The sequence below is a fragment of the Necator americanus genome, chromosome II (assembly GCF_031761385.1).
Source record: "Necator americanus strain Aroian chromosome II, whole genome shotgun sequence".
NCBI classification, from domain to species: Eukaryota; Metazoa; Nematoda; class Chromadorea; order Rhabditida; family Ancylostomatidae; genus Necator; species Necator americanus.
In genome coordinates this window covers 3,543,840-3,559,314 of record NC_087372.1, presented here as the reverse complement: position 1 = coordinate 3,559,314, position 15,475 = coordinate 3,543,840, and the positions used below count along the sequence as shown (strand labels likewise).

The 15,475-nt window shown below is 39.7% G+C and overlaps 1 protein-coding gene across 2 annotated transcripts in view; it reads right to left on the bottom strand.

Moving 5' to 3' along the window:
* The window catches only part of RB195_016771 (uncharacterized protein), a gene marked incomplete at both ends in the record, with an annotated part of 30,412 nt that extends 16,067 nt beyond the window's left edge, over nt 1-14,345 (bottom strand). Inside the window, 5 exons of one of the 2 annotated variants that reach the window (XM_064183467.1) lie at nt 10,454-10,520; nt 11,844-11,869; nt 11,932-11,995; nt 12,545-12,611; nt 14,273-14,345. In XM_064183467.1, the coding sequence (XP_064039347.1) occupies nt 10,454-10,520; nt 11,844-11,869; nt 11,932-11,995; nt 12,545-12,611; nt 14,273-14,345 (297 nt within the window). Of the gene's footprint in view, nt 1-10,453; nt 10,521-11,731; nt 11,870-11,931; nt 11,996-12,544; nt 12,612-14,272 lie in introns of those variants that run through there. The other variant, XM_013445069.2, reaches the window with a different exon arrangement.
* Nucleotides 14,346-15,475: the final 1,130 nt, after the last annotated feature.

Below are 15,475 nucleotides of genomic sequence, written 5' to 3'. Positions count from 1 at the left end.
ACCTCCGATCGATCATGTAGACAGCGCAACCTCTTGCCAACTGCGCTACACCCGCCCCTATGAATATAGTATAAAAATACTAATATTATAAAAAAATATAATAATAAAGTATCAAAATATATGACATTGATAATAAATATCAATATATTGCAGTTCAAAACCTCTGAAATTATCGATTTATTCACCTGCACCTTTCTCCAAACATTTTCTCAAACTATAAACGCAGTATATTACAGTAAATGGCCGTCAAAATATTCTGTTCTAAATCGTTCGTTGATGTCAGCGTTAGAGTAGCGTTCTTATCCATTGTATATATCAACAATAATTTCCCTCTCACTCATATTTTTATATGGATATACGGTAGAGCGCGAATCGGCAATGCGCAGTTGTAAAATTGTCGATACAGCGATTATTTCCACAATCCATCGGGGCGAAAAAAAAAATTCTGTTAGGCATTGGTAACAATACGAAAACATGAACGTTACGATAGATCTCTATAGTTTTAGGGTTCCCAGAACGATGTCCCTAGAGTTGATGGGCACGATGTTTCTTAGCTTCACTGTAAATATGTTTACGCAAGTGATTACAGTGTCATTTACGAGAATTAGCAATATTTACGAGATACGAGTAGTTAAGAGTTGTTTGTTTTGCCAGTACTACAAATATTACCGTAAAAATGTTTGCGCGGAGAAAAATCGAAAGCGAAAGCGTGAAAACGTTTCCGCGTTCAATGAACGGTTAATACTAAGATATGAAGGCGTTTTTTTTGCTTTTTTTCTTTGAGGAGCGGGAAAGGGGTGGAGCGAAGGGGGAGGTTTCTTCAAAATCGACCAGAAGGAGGTGTTATTGAAGGCTGCGTATACACGAAATTGAATTTGTGGCTACAGTAGTCTTGATCTCTCTTTGGTACCTCTTTTGACACTACTTTAACACCATTTTTAAAGGCATCACCCCACGAATCTGAGGTGGTACGGATTCCGGTGGAGTATTCGTATACGGGGTCGTAGATGATGGGGAGGAGGGCGATTTTTATTCCGTTCTTCATTTCTTCCTAATTGCCGTAAAAAACGGCTCGGACGATACGGCTTCGAGCGATCCGGCTCGCTATTTTCCACAAGGAGTTCGACTGGAGCGCGCCAGCCCTGTGCGGCGCAGCATCTTCCGGGTCGTTTTTTACGGCAATTAGGAAGAAGTGGACGGAATCACCCCCCTCTCCATAATCCACTATCCCGTATACGAATACTCCACCTGAAATCCACGTACCACCTCAGATTCGTGGGGTGATACCTTTAAGGAGTTAAAAATACCGTAATCATAAATAACTTAGTACAATCTACTGAATGAATGTACTACTGAAATTCTTGGAGACGTTTCAAAGAATTTATGGAGCAAGACAATGTTTTACTTTTTCTTTACAAAAAAAAAGAATTTCAGTAGATCTCATTTCTGGACGAAGAAAATTGAAGAATGCCTTTTGGTAGTCTTCTTCCACTATGTGAATTACGATAGTCACCCACTTTTGTGACTTTTAAATATGTATATCATATTTCTGTGATTAATGAAGTTTTATTGTTCTAAGCAGAGAAATATTATAGCTCTTTTTATTAGATATAACCTTATTGTATTAGATGTAGTAAAAAGTTCTGTGCGTTTTCGCTTAACGTCTTTGGTGAGCCATATTTGACGATGTAAACATCGCATCGAGACATATTATACGGCAATTTCAAGGTGACATTACGCAACATTCAAAAAAGTTCTTTATCAGTTTTGTGTTTGGTGGAGGCAGTTGGTAAGAAAAAGAGAAGATTCGATACATTCTACAGTACCACTACGGACCGTGGTGAAAAGGTGAAACAAGCGCCCGGGGAAAAAATTTGTGCTGTTTATGGACCTAATACAGTGTCGAAGTATACAGTATAGTATATAGCAACAGCAAAGTGGTGGTTTCAATGATTTCGTTTCGGTAATATGGACGTCGAAGATGAGACACGCTCTGGTAAGCCAGTCATTGAAAATGTCGATAAAAAAAAATCATGGACGTCGTCAAGTCGGACCGCCATATGAGCATTCTATTGCCCATGAAGTGAAAATTAGCCAGAAAACCTCTTTGGAACCATTTCCGTGAGGCTATTCTCAACAAGAAGCTCGATGTATGGGTGCCAAACGCGCTCAGAACTGTTTACTTCACCTAATATTTTATTGAAGTCCTCTGCTAATTACAAACTTCCCTAACTGCTTTGACCACAATGGACATCTTTACTCTTCTTGTGGTCCAGAGAGAGCAGCTCAGGTTCAGTAGCAAAGTAAAGTAAAGTACATTGAATTGTATATATTTGTAGAAAGCTCAGTCGGTAAGAGGTTTCGCTGTGACTTTACGATCGATCAAATGTTCGAATCCGCCCTAGTGCTCACCGAGCCTTTCATCCCTCCGTGGTCGAGAAATTGGTACCAGACTTGTCTGGGAGGATAAAAACACCGACTTGACACATCGGCTAGCCGCCGCAAGTCATTGTAAGGGTCAGTCACGCGTTCGTAAAACCTCAAACGATTCTAAATTGAACTGAACGTGATGGCGTGGATCCCAAGCGGATTGATTAACGCCAAATACTTTATCCTTTACTCTTTTCATATTTGTGGAAAATGTGTTTGAAGGAAAAAAAATACACACACACCAAAACGTGATTCACCTATCAGATCAGTGGAAATCGTTGACATTTCAATAATTACATAGTTATTTCACAATAAATAATTTAAAATAACATAAATAACTTAGATTACTTACTGTAATTATATGACATGGAGAACTTACAGAATTCGCACTCATGGTTAGATTGTATGTCGATAACAAAAGCCGAAAGTGTTTTGAAAGTGAACTTCAATGGCTGGCTGGATAGGATTTCGTCATGAAATCCGCTTATTTTGCTTATTTTGACAACAGCTTGTGAAAAAAATTTTTTCAACGAGCCATGGTTTTGTGCAGCATAATTGGGACGCAGATACGGTTCAGTTGGTTAAATAAATTTGGCTTTAAACGTTTTTATGATGACTGGCTGGGATTCGAAAAAAAAAGAGAACGAGAGAGGTGAATTTTAGATCTTTTAAATTTTTTTTTTCGCTTTTGAGAAAGTCGAGTACCATGTGATTACTTATACTGAGGGAATTAGAATGAATCTGTAGAGGAGGTAGGTTAACCGACGTATACATACACACAAATATGCTAAACCCGCAACTGAGAAGTGTTTTCGTCGAAGATGTGCCGTATTTGTTTGCGGAAAGATTGTCAGGATCACTCGTTCGACAGCTACTCGACCGTGAATAATTTTGCTGATCATAACAACTCTCGATAACTAGTAAACGTTCGCAGATCACCTCCTCCTCCTCCCCCCTTCCCGTGGAGTTCTGTGGATAATTCTGGATACTTCAACTACTTTTTCCAACTACCTACACTTTTTCCTAAAATTATTCCCAGAAGCAGAAGTTGGTGATTAGTAGATGGATATTCGTGGACGTTTACCTGCAACATTGTATGGATGAGATGCGACGGAGAGAGTTCGGTGGGGCTATTATGAATGAGGGCAGCGAGGATAGCAGCCAGTAACAACTGGAAGTTCAACCAGCGAACCAGGCACGCCTGTTATACTTGCAACAGTGAATGGATAATCGGGATGTGGGTTGCGTATACTCACTCGCTAGTTCGTCGATGCAGTAACAATGAAGGGAATTTATTCCTTCAAAAACCTTACTTTGACCATCGGATGATAGACGAAAGGCTTTTTAAAACTCTCTAAGCTCTTTCTATCCAAAAAAAATCGCCTAAAGGACTCCACGCGCAATGAATTTGTTAGATTTTAAATTTTATGTGGAGTAATGCAAGCGGTGAGCTACAACCGCCTTTAACGGCCTGGTTATGACGATTTCCAAGCAGATTTTTTTCTCAATTTCTGCACAGAAATTGGTGAACGCCACCCTGAAGACGTGGTTTTTGAAAATAACAAAAAGAAAGATACAAAAATTCCGGCCTTAGTTTTGTGCTTTGCTGTTTTTGTGCCAAGCTACGGCCTTAATTTTGTGTTCCGCATGTAGCTAAAAAGAACAAAAAGGACTCCACCTACGTCCCTGTTTACCGTGACACAAAAAATCGTATTTAGAGCTTGTATCTTTAACGGGTGTAGCGCTGTGTCGGTACGACCGATACCGCTCCACTACCAAATAAGCCTTTTATCCCTTCGAGGTCAAATAAATTGGTACCAGACTTGTTTGGGAGGATAAAAACACTGATTTGATTCGTCGGCTCGGCTCCGCTAGCCATTTTGTAAGCTGTACACGCGTTCATGAGCCGCAAACAATTCTGAATTGAAGTGAACGCGATGACCCATCCCAAGCGGATTGATCAACCCCAGACACTGACACTTTATTTTTTACCTTGAGGGTAAGAAACTGAGGAGTTATTCCTGGTTTATCCTGTATCGCGACCCATTTGCAGCATTGGTCGGTAAATGAAGGTCCTAACTCGATTGTGCATGTGGATTGCCATGTGATGAATAAAACGTGACGATGTCTTTAAATTATTGCGGAATGGATGATTTATGATCGATGGGAAGTTTCTCAGCGTTCAATCGTTTTACTGTGGTTAGAGATGACGTTTATAGATGATGGATAAATTGTTCGGCGATGATTCGACTCTTTACGGATATGCCGAGGCATTCGACTTTATTGTAGAATCTAAGGAAAAGCCTGTGAATGCCTGTACGACCTATACGTTGTTTTACGGAGCCCCCAAAGATCTTTCAAATCAGTGTCGTTCCGAAATCCGGAACCAGCGACAACTAGAGGTATCCAGAGCTAAGCTATGTAATATCGGAGTGACTTTCACCTGCAATATTCCACTCACTCCCTATTACTAGCCTTCGTGCTCTAATTATGAAACACTGCTGATTGCCGTAAAGGGCCAGAAGCAAAAACTCAATAGAAGAAACAAAAACTTTACTGTTTATTGATATTTTTAGCGGTTTAAAATTCTGTTTCACTCTCTTATATGAACCACCCTTTATACGTATTTCACCTTTTCCGATGGACTCCTGACAGAAATCGCCTGCCGAAATCGTCTTGCCGTTCTTCCCATGTATGCTCTGCTCAGGAATACACATAAATGAATGTACCGACCCATAATGTAAACTACGCTAGCTCGTGTACGCAGTCTAACGAGAGCACACCACGAAATTAAAGGCAGTATACCACGAATCTGAGGTGGTGCGGATTTCAGGTGGAGTATTCGTATACGGCATAGTAGACTACGGATAGTGGGGTGATTCCGTCCATTTCTTCCTAATTGCCGTAAAAAATGGCCCGGAAGATACGCGCGCGCACAAGGCTTCCGCGCTCCAATCGAACTCTTGGTGGAAAATAGTGCGCCGGAGCGCTTGAAGCCGTATCTTCCGGGCCGTTTTCTACGGCAATTAGGAAGAAATGGACGGAATCACCTTTCTCTCAATAATCTACGATCTCGTATACGAATACTCCACCGGAAATTCGTACCACCCCAGATTTCTGGGGTGGTGCCTTTAACCCGAGTAATATGTTTGCCGTCCACGTTCGCAACGCGTCCGCACTACTCTTTCTGGTACACATCTGGGGTGATGCCTGTAAGGATTTCTTCACGAAAAGGTAGGATTAGGTGAGTAGATCAAAGTAGTAGCGCAATCACTCTCAATTCTCACTACTTGCTGTGAAAAACGCGGTGGAAAGCGGCCTTGCCTATCGAATATTCCTACGAAGCACCGTGTCACGTGGTCGTGTGTCAGGCATATGCGCAGCGTACGCGGGCGAACTGACAATGGGACGCTCACGCTCTCACTCCCGCTGGCTGACACGCAGCTCGTATGTCTGCGCTCGAATACGTGAGCGTTGTTGTTAGGTGCCTCGAAGGGACCATCAGTTTTGTGGTAAACTGCCATTTAGAAGTTTTTTCCTTGCACTCCAGCACAACGTTGCTATGGTCGCGCGGCGATAAAGTATGAACATGCGACTGTATATCTAGCTGAAGGAGGGAAATATAATCGAAATGCGAAGGTGAGACTGGAAGTGTTTGATAATCTTCAAACTTCAGAGAAGTTGGACTCTATTAATATTTGTTTTTATAGTCACAATTGTTTTCTCGAAAGTAATCTTTTGATGTTCCCTAAGTAATGATGTGACGGACAGTTCGTGAATATAAGTTTGTATATAAAAGTACATATATCCACTATCCACTGCTCTTGCCAGAGACAGAATTGTTTCTTGAAAAAAATAGGACAAGATGGGGGATTGACGGAAAAAAATCAATGGACTTGATTAATGGTAGATTTGAACTATTGATTTGCATGTTCAAAATGGCAGTAATGTAAAAAAAAATCGAGTAATGAAAGTTATGAAATTTTTTTGAACTTATTAGCGACAAGTTCTGGCAAATTCTCGCTTTTTTTCTGGGATCCGATTTTCTTTTCTTTTTCTGGGATTTTCTGGGATTTGGGACATAGGAGTTTCTTTTACCAGCTCTGCTCTGTAAATTTATATTTCATAACCGAACAAATTTACAATAATAAAAATAGGTAATTGTTGGTTGATGGTGTGGTGTGCGTTACTTTGAGCGGGACCTCAGTTCCTCCCAAAGGGACATTTCTTTTCCGAAAATGACTGGCAACCTCTGATTTGTCTTTTTTTTTCGGAGAAAGTAGTTAAATAGGCAAAATATGCGTTTATAAATGCATGAACATGTTTTAAAAATGGACCGACAACACATCCCTTGCATTTTTTTTCCTGATAAATGCGCAGGCGGATTTCTGTTCTTTATTTTTATGTTTTTTTTATCAAATTTTTTTTTTGTACCCATGTGCGTGGTCAAAAAAAAAGTGACAAAAAATGACAAAAAAAAAGAGATTTTCCCAGATATATGCATTTCCCAGATACACCTTTAAAGGATGTTCAGATTAAAAGTGGGCATGAAAATAGAAGAAACGATTTCTAAGAAAATTATATAATTGATAATAAATAAAATTAATAAAAATTGAAATGATTAAGTTAGGTTACTGTTGATGGAAAATTTATAGAATTTGTCGTCAGGTCGGATATTTGAAATTGAGGTATTGAGTTAAAGTTATTTTTTTTTTTGACATAAATAGCATGTGAAGCAAGCAAGATACAGTATGTGTATAGCGTGAGCAGGGATGAGATGCGCTCAATGGAGGGTGCGTGAATCGACGATCTGTGTCGGCGGATGTATGGACCGAACTCACTGACAACAGCCATTATTCGAGGCTTACCAACAACGTTTCACCGTCGGATATAACCGCCCCGCGCCCTACCTATAATTGTACTGTTATTGTACATTGGTAATGTTAGTGAATGATGTGACGTCACATGATCGAAATTTGCCGGTGAAACGCCCCGGCGAATAAGATGAAACGGAAAAAATTCTCATCGAGAAAAATTGTATGAGGGTATTAAACAAGAGAAAAATAACTAAGTCATAAAGTACTCTTTATTCAAAATATTTTTACAAATCTCATTCATGCGAAGAACAATCTTCGTTCGAAAAAAAAAGCGTAAGAATCTCGTAAACGTAAAGCGTGAAGCGTGAATCGTAAGTCTGGATTTCCCTCTAGGAAGTTCATGCATTGTTGCTCCGATTCGATTTATGTTTATAACTTTCAGTAATATCCAGTTATCCAGGACTGAAGGATACTTTGTTCTCATTTTCCCTGTTTGATTTCTTTTGAACAAGCTAAAATTAGACAGTGGAAAAAGTAGAATAAATGAATAAAAATAGTCAAAAGTAAAGTTAAAATAAGTAAGAAGTAACAGTTAAGTGATAAGTGAAGAGTTAAAATAAAAACAGAAAAGTAAAAAGCGAAATAATAGAAAAAAGTTTAAGAACAGCAGCATTTTAGGTGAAACAATCTTACTGTAATTAAAAATTACAGTGAGATGGTGCCAGTTGTTTCCATAATTAGAGAAAATATTGAATTAAGGTGTTCATTAGAAACTCTTTCTTCAAACCAGTAGAAGTTATAGTTTTTGTACCGTAAATGCATCAAATAGCAAACAAATAAATAAAACATAAACTAACCTTCATTCACAGCTTATTTCGTAAATTTCTCATATACGAACGAAGAATAATCTTTTTCTGAAAGCATACGAATCTTCAAAACTCTGGATTTCTTTTAGAAAGTTCACGTAATGCTGAGCCGATCGCATTTGTGTACATATCTAGCTTTCGGGATTAAACAAAACAAAAGCAAACGTCCTGAAAAACTTCGCTTTTGGTTTTAATATTTTAATATATATTTATATTATTATATTATTCTTATTTATATTATTATTTTTATATTATTTTTTATTTTATATTATTTTTTTATTTTTATTATATTTATATTATTTTTATATGTTTAACATTTTGATAAAAAAAATTTGTATTTTATTTATATATTATGTTTATAACACATAATAATACATTTTTGGCTGCGCTCATCTAAAATTTTTCTTGCTTTTATTTCCACGATAACATGGATCTTGCAAGTGTGTGACTTCGGAATTACCGATAATTTTCGGAATTTTTCGATTTTTCGCCCACCATCCTCATTCCTTTGAACAGATGTCAGAATGAGTGATTTAATGCTTTGGAAGTAGAAGTGGAGTGACGTTTCTCCCATTTTTGTTCCATCTTGAGTGTGACTAGTGATGAATCAGATGAAAAAAGTTGTTATATAATAATGAAGTACGGATTTAATAGTTTCTGATTTTTCTCGTATCCCATGGATGTTGTTTTTGTATTTATAAAAATAATCAGCTTTCATTTGAGTGAAAGAATACTCTATCTGCGAAAAATATATTTTGTTTCGATTTCCTTTTTTCTTGTATTCACTTGGTGTTAATGCAATTTTTTTTAGTCCTCATCTGTTCTAGGTTCATTCGATTCTATTTATTTTTAGTCAGTACTGGATCCCTTTTTGTATGTGATGATTTTATTAACTCAACTGTATTGTTTTTGGAATGAAATGGCTGTAAAGTAGGGATTTATACAGCTAAAATTGCTACGAAGGGCGTACGCAAAACAAAAGAGGGTTGTATTTATCGGAGGGGCGGTACCGCGATAAAATTATCAATGAGGATTATCACGGATTTGGACGAGTAGTGAACGCACTCCAGCGGAAAAAAATGAATGTCTTGGTTGGATACATCGTTATCCGATGAAGATTTGTCCTAGTACAAGCGCATCACATGGCGGAAAAATGCATAGGGATGAAATGCAACACATGCAACTCACACAGCAATGAAGCAGCTCACAACATCTCATCCCGTTTTTTGGCAAATCCACTTGCAATTATTGCCCCCCGGTTCTGCTGTACCAATGATTGCGCTTATTCCAATTTTTGCTCCGTTGCGCCAACTGTGCAGTTCCCAGCGCTTCCTAACCTTTTTGCGACATCGGACCTGTGTCACCCCATTTTATCGCTTTCTGGCGTTGACACACCGATTCGACGTCATAGGATCCGTTTACCTGCTCTCCGATATTTTGCTTCACACAAATTCATATACACACATATAAATGCACATGTGACAAAGTTATTTCATAGAATGATGTTCCTTCTTCTATACCGCTACAAAATCGAAGTTTTCTCGTAGTCGTCCCCAACAGTTAAAACAGAACGGGGTGAAAGTGCTAAATAACGTGAAAGCCATCTCTTGCAAGCATGATGAGTGTAACGTATAGAGGAGTGGACATACGAAGTAGTACATTTCGATGATTTGCCATGCAGGCAAACAGACTCAATTCATTTTACTGCTCTATGGCATTGACGGACTATGGCGTTGTGGTACCCGTCTAACCCTCCCCTTCTCTACCTTCTGGTAGCGGTATCTAAATAACGTCACGGGATGTGTTCCACTGCTTCCTGGCGCCAACATGCCTGACTGGCGACGTTCAACACGTGCCACCCAATCATACTGCTTTCTGGTGTGATCCGAGATCCAGAAAGCTGAAATGCGGATTATATCCCTCTCAATACACCTTTCTGCGTTCCGGCATAGGCACATCTATCTGATGCTGGAAAACCCGTCAAGCAAATCTTAGTACTTTCCAGCGTGGGCGCACATTCTGACGTTGTGGAACTCATACTACCATGTATTTCTACCTTCTGGCACTGGTGTAACACCTCAGCACAGTGGGACTCACTTTACCCCCCCCCCCCCCCCCCCCCCCTCTTTTTTTTTTTTTTTTCCTTCTCCCCCCCCCCCCCCTCTTTTTCCCAAAAAAATTTTTCCCCCCCCCCCCCCCCCCCCCCAAAAAAAAAAAAAAAAAAAAAAACCTAAAACATTTTTTTTTTTTAAAACACCAAAAAAAAACGGGGGCACTAGAAACTTAAAAAAACTAGAAACAATTCTTAACAAAAAAAAATGAACAGAAAAACAGACGGACCGAAGCAACAACCATAATCCAAATAGAAGAGACCAGCAACGATGGAAAAGAGCTCCTTGTGCAAATGCTGAAAAAGATGAAACATTCTAAAAAGAGAGAAGACAAAATTTTAATGTAGATGTCTTTATATGATGTATTAGATTTATAACAAATTTTCATGTTCAGGTTTTTTGTCGTGTTTAAGGTAAGCTCTTGAACATCATAACATGTTTTTTCTGCAACGAAATTTAAAGGCATCACCCCACGAATTTGAGATGGTGCAGATTTCAGGTGCAGTATTCGTATACGGGATGGGCGACTATGGAGAGGGGGGTGATTCCGTCCATTTCTTCCTAATTGCAGTGAAAAACGGCCCAGAAGACGCGGCGCTGCACAAGGCTGGCGCGCTCCAGTCGAACTCCTTGTAGAAAATAGTGCGCCGAAGCCGTATCTTCCGTCCCGTTCTTTACGGCAGCTAGGAAGAAATGGACGGAATCACCCCTCTCTCCGTAGTCTCCCATCCCGTTTACGAATACTCCACCTGAAATCCGTACCACCTCAGATTCGTGGAGGGCTGCCTTTAAGGGCGTAAATGTTATTCTTAGTACATCATGTTATGTTGCATAAGTAAAACCTGTAGAAACATTCTTTGACATTTGAAGCTTTTATTTGTGGTGCAGCAAAAATAATGCTCTAGATGGAAATGCAGGTATAAATATATCAATGTCTTGCACTTTTTCCTTTTTCTCTTATTGTTCCGCTGTAGTGTCGATCCACGCACACTTCAGTTAGTGTCGCTTAATGGCTAAATAAGAAGCTTACCGATTATAGTCCGATTTTCCTGTACATTCACTTTTCCTTTAAAAAAACAGTTCTGTGAGCGAAGCAAGCACATGGAAACGTCTTAAAGTCCAGCGTGAGCCGGACGAACACATTGCTCAGTTGATAATTTTCGAAAAAAAAATGTTTAAAGAAAACGTACAGGTGTTAGCTGTAGGGGCTGAGACAGAGTCGTACTAGTACAAGAGGGGATGAAGAAAGAGGAATGTTCGCGTAAACCCGTTTAAGTCCGCTTGAATCTCATGCCTGGACGTTTATTATAACATTTTATCAGTGAGAATGTCACTTCGAGTGCTCCGGACCGTTGGTGATCAATTTCTTCTGGAGCCGTTCTCATCTTCCCATCAAGCCTCTGCGTCGTTTTTTTCCCCTTGATTTTCAGAATCTAGCGTCAGCATCTTGCAGTACTTGGTACATCTACCAGTTATGTATAGATCGACTAATTCTTGCACATTTTATTCAAAGAATCAAAAACTTCACTACAAACACCACAGAAACAATTGCATAAAAGATGGACTTCTTTGTCGTAGAATTGCAAAGATCGCCTTTACAACAGCATTTAATATCATACCCTTCGGTTTTTGAGCATCCTTCTCCCTGAAAGAGTGATTCTCTGCAGGAACCTAAAGCTGTGGAGAGGAAATCACGCAGGACTTCACCTTACATCCATTCACGTCACACCAGTACATATTAATCCTTTTGTTGCCCACTTTTTGTACACTCCTGGAACAAAAAAGCATGTTTTTAAGTGTAGGCGTGTCTCTACTTATCTCTACCCGAACAACTATACGTATTCGACTACAATACAGCAAACAAAAAAATGTATGTAGAAAGAGACATGAACGAAATGCTGCGGACACGTTGCGGACGTGGAAGCCGGGGAACATACTAGTCGGGCTAAAACAACGTGAAGCTCGGTGCATTTGCGTAGGTGGCTGCGCTCGAAGCAACGTACTGAAGCTAGCGGTTTGGATCCACGTGTGACCAACGCGAACTGCAGCGATGAATAGTGTTAGCAGTGAAGACGATAGTCCGTCCTACCTCAATCCTAACCGCTACGTTCCATCGCATCACGACACGTGCTGAGCTTGATGTCTTTTTGACCCGACACATTGCAACTACATGTTTCGTTGTGAAAAGAACAACTGAGCTGTTCATTTCGTACCTTTTTAGCTTTTTTGGTCCATGTAATTATGTACTCTTCACAAAACGGATTACCATAGTGAATACTTCCCCATCTGACTTATTCTTCTTTTTACTATTATAACTTACTTTGAGCAATAATTTGACCAAGGACAGTCCAGCGTTGAGTTTGGTTTGTGGTCGTTTTCTGTCTTATCTGTAAAATAGCTGTAATAATCAACAGCTGCAGTTATCATTAGTTATGGCACCAACACATGGAAAATTCAAAGAGAATTCACATTTTTTCCGATGATATGACCGAAGATTGGTGTGATTTTGAGGCAGTAAATTCTGGTGCGTTTTCGCTGTGACTAATGAAGCTGATAAATACCTTTTGTTACTCAAATGTGTTCCCATAACAACCCAGTAGTGAAAAAATTGTAGATTGTGGAGAGAAGTGTGATACCGTCCATTTCTTCCTAATTCCCGAAAAGAACGGCATGGAAGATACGGCTTCGAGCATCCCGGCGCGCTACTTTCTACAACGAGTTCGATTGGAGCGCGCCAGCCTTGTGCACGCGCCGCATCTTCCGGACCATTTTTTTACCGCAATTAGGAATGAATGGACGGAATCACCCTCCTCTTCATAATCTACGACCTCGTATAGGAACTCTCCACCTCAAATCCGTACCACCCCAGATTCGTGAGATGATGCCTTTAAACGTAGCGTGTTACGAAATTGTCATAGTATGGGAATCTGATGGAAGACATTGGATTCGAGGAGTAGATCACGAAAATTAGCGTGGCTGCTCAACTCTTCCTAATAATCTTAGAAAACGGCGTTCTTTCCCACGAGGTACATGAAGACGCTCCCACCGCGGCGCAAGTGCCGCGTTCATGAGTGAGCAGTTGAGGATCAATGAGATCTCATCATCATCCTCTTCAAATAAAACCAATGAATAGGCTACTGAAGTGACTGGAGTGTGTACAAAGACGTTCTAACGCACCTCGTAGGAACAGACCCCGTTCCCACGCCTTTTTTCAGGACGATTAAAAGTTAGTGAGCATGAGCACACTCCTATTTTTAATCTATTCCCCATACTCTATCCTTGCCATCAGTCTTCCACAGTGCGCCAATTTTGTGATACATTTATTATTTTTGAACGTTCGGTATACCTTGCGCAGTCAGCAAACCATTGGTCACAACATGAGTTTCTTTGAGTTCGAAATCTTCTGAACCCTGAATCATCTCCCTATTTCTTCATGATTCGTCTCCGATCCATACTTTTTATCCGATATTTGTGAAATGTGTGATAGCGTTTATCATAATCCTAGCGCATTAAAAAGTGTTGTGGAGCACCTGTCAGTAGAGTAGAGTAAAGTGCAGAATTTTAGATTCATTCATTTAGAAATTTGAAAGGCAGCTCACATCGTCAGGAAATGGCAACTAGTAAGAATCACATCGTCAATGAATGTTGCAACATTTTTTTTGCTAATTTTCCAAACTTTGAGCTTGATTTTTTTGAATCGAACATTTTCTTTCATTTTTTTTTTGTAGGCGAATGGAAGCATAATGCATTCTGAGGGCTTTTTTTTCGATTATGAGCATATCTCTCCATTCTCGTTTCTACATATTTAGGAGGAAAATTGGAAAGATTTCAGTATGTATAAATGTGAGGGCACAAGAGGATTGCAATTCAAAAAGAGGGTGAAAGCTGAACAATTTGCTACACGATTACTGACGAATCTTACCTAGTGCTGAGAATGGATAGCAAAATCTATTGGAGAAAATCGTGACGCGAAAATGATGCAAAAAAAAAGTTATGAAAAATAATTAACTCGGTTGATTTAATGCTTGAAACATTTAAAAATACTCACCATTATAACATTTGTAAGCCATTATGAAGGCAAAAGTCTCAAAAAGAAGGAAATAGTATAGAAGCGATGACATTTCCTTGTGATGCGATGTTGCAGAGTGAATAGTTCAGTGATTTTATATCTTTTACCCAATGACACACACACAATTTTCAAAGGATCGATAAAAGTGCATGCAGCGCGGGCGTCAAATCTCTAAAAAAAAACAGTAACAGTCAACGTGGGTAGTGGAAACAGAATTTAAATATTTTGGAGAGGTGCGAGTTTCAAGCGGAAACTCTTATGGAATTCCCCATATACGACTTTCAATAAATGTTGGCGTGTGGTGCTGTCCGTCTCTCTTTCAGTGCCATCCTAGCCTCGTAAAGAGGTGGTCGTTAGATAATTAAAGGCATCACTCCACGAATCTGAGGTGGTACGGACACCTCAGATTCGTGGAGTGACAGACATTCTGGCGCATTATTTTCTACAAGGAGTTCGAGTGGAGCGCGCCAGTCCTGTGCGGCGCCGCACTTCCGGGCCTTTTTTTACGGGAATTAGGAAGAAATGGACGGAATTACCCCCTCTTCATAGTCATCCATCCCGTATACGAATACTCCACCTGAAATCCGCACCACCTCAGATTCGTGGAGTGATGCCTTTAAGGGATTTTGACCACACGCTAACTTCCTTTCTGATTATCGGTTGTGCAGTTAAAGAAATCTAACGAAGGCAATTTTCCGAACAACAAGGTGGAGAAGAGGTAGCTATCATTCGCGTTGCTCTGAACTCGGGACGGAAACTTCTCAACTTTGTTCAATTTCTTCTGCACAGTTGCACGATGGATTTCTTTACGTCTTGCTAAGGTTATGCCTTCTCCAAACTCAAAGATATTCAAAAACAATGTTTCCAAATTAAACGTCTTTATGATTCTAGAGGTGACCGAGCTCTAAAGTTGCATTGTTTCAGAAACCACGTGCGAGTAACTTCTCTGACAATAACCCAAACAGCATTTTGTTGATCAGTGTCTCCAGGGCAAAATTTTAGTTCTTTTCGTCTTTTGGCTGTTCTTCCATGACAGTACTTAGCTGAAATCCTGCCTTTTTCTTTTTTTATAGTTCGACCCTTAGATTGGTCCTTATCTTCCCTTGTGGTGGTTAGCCGTTCAGGAAGAGCAGAGTTGGTGAATCCATGTCCTTCAGGTCCCCTGAAGGTCTCATCGAACTT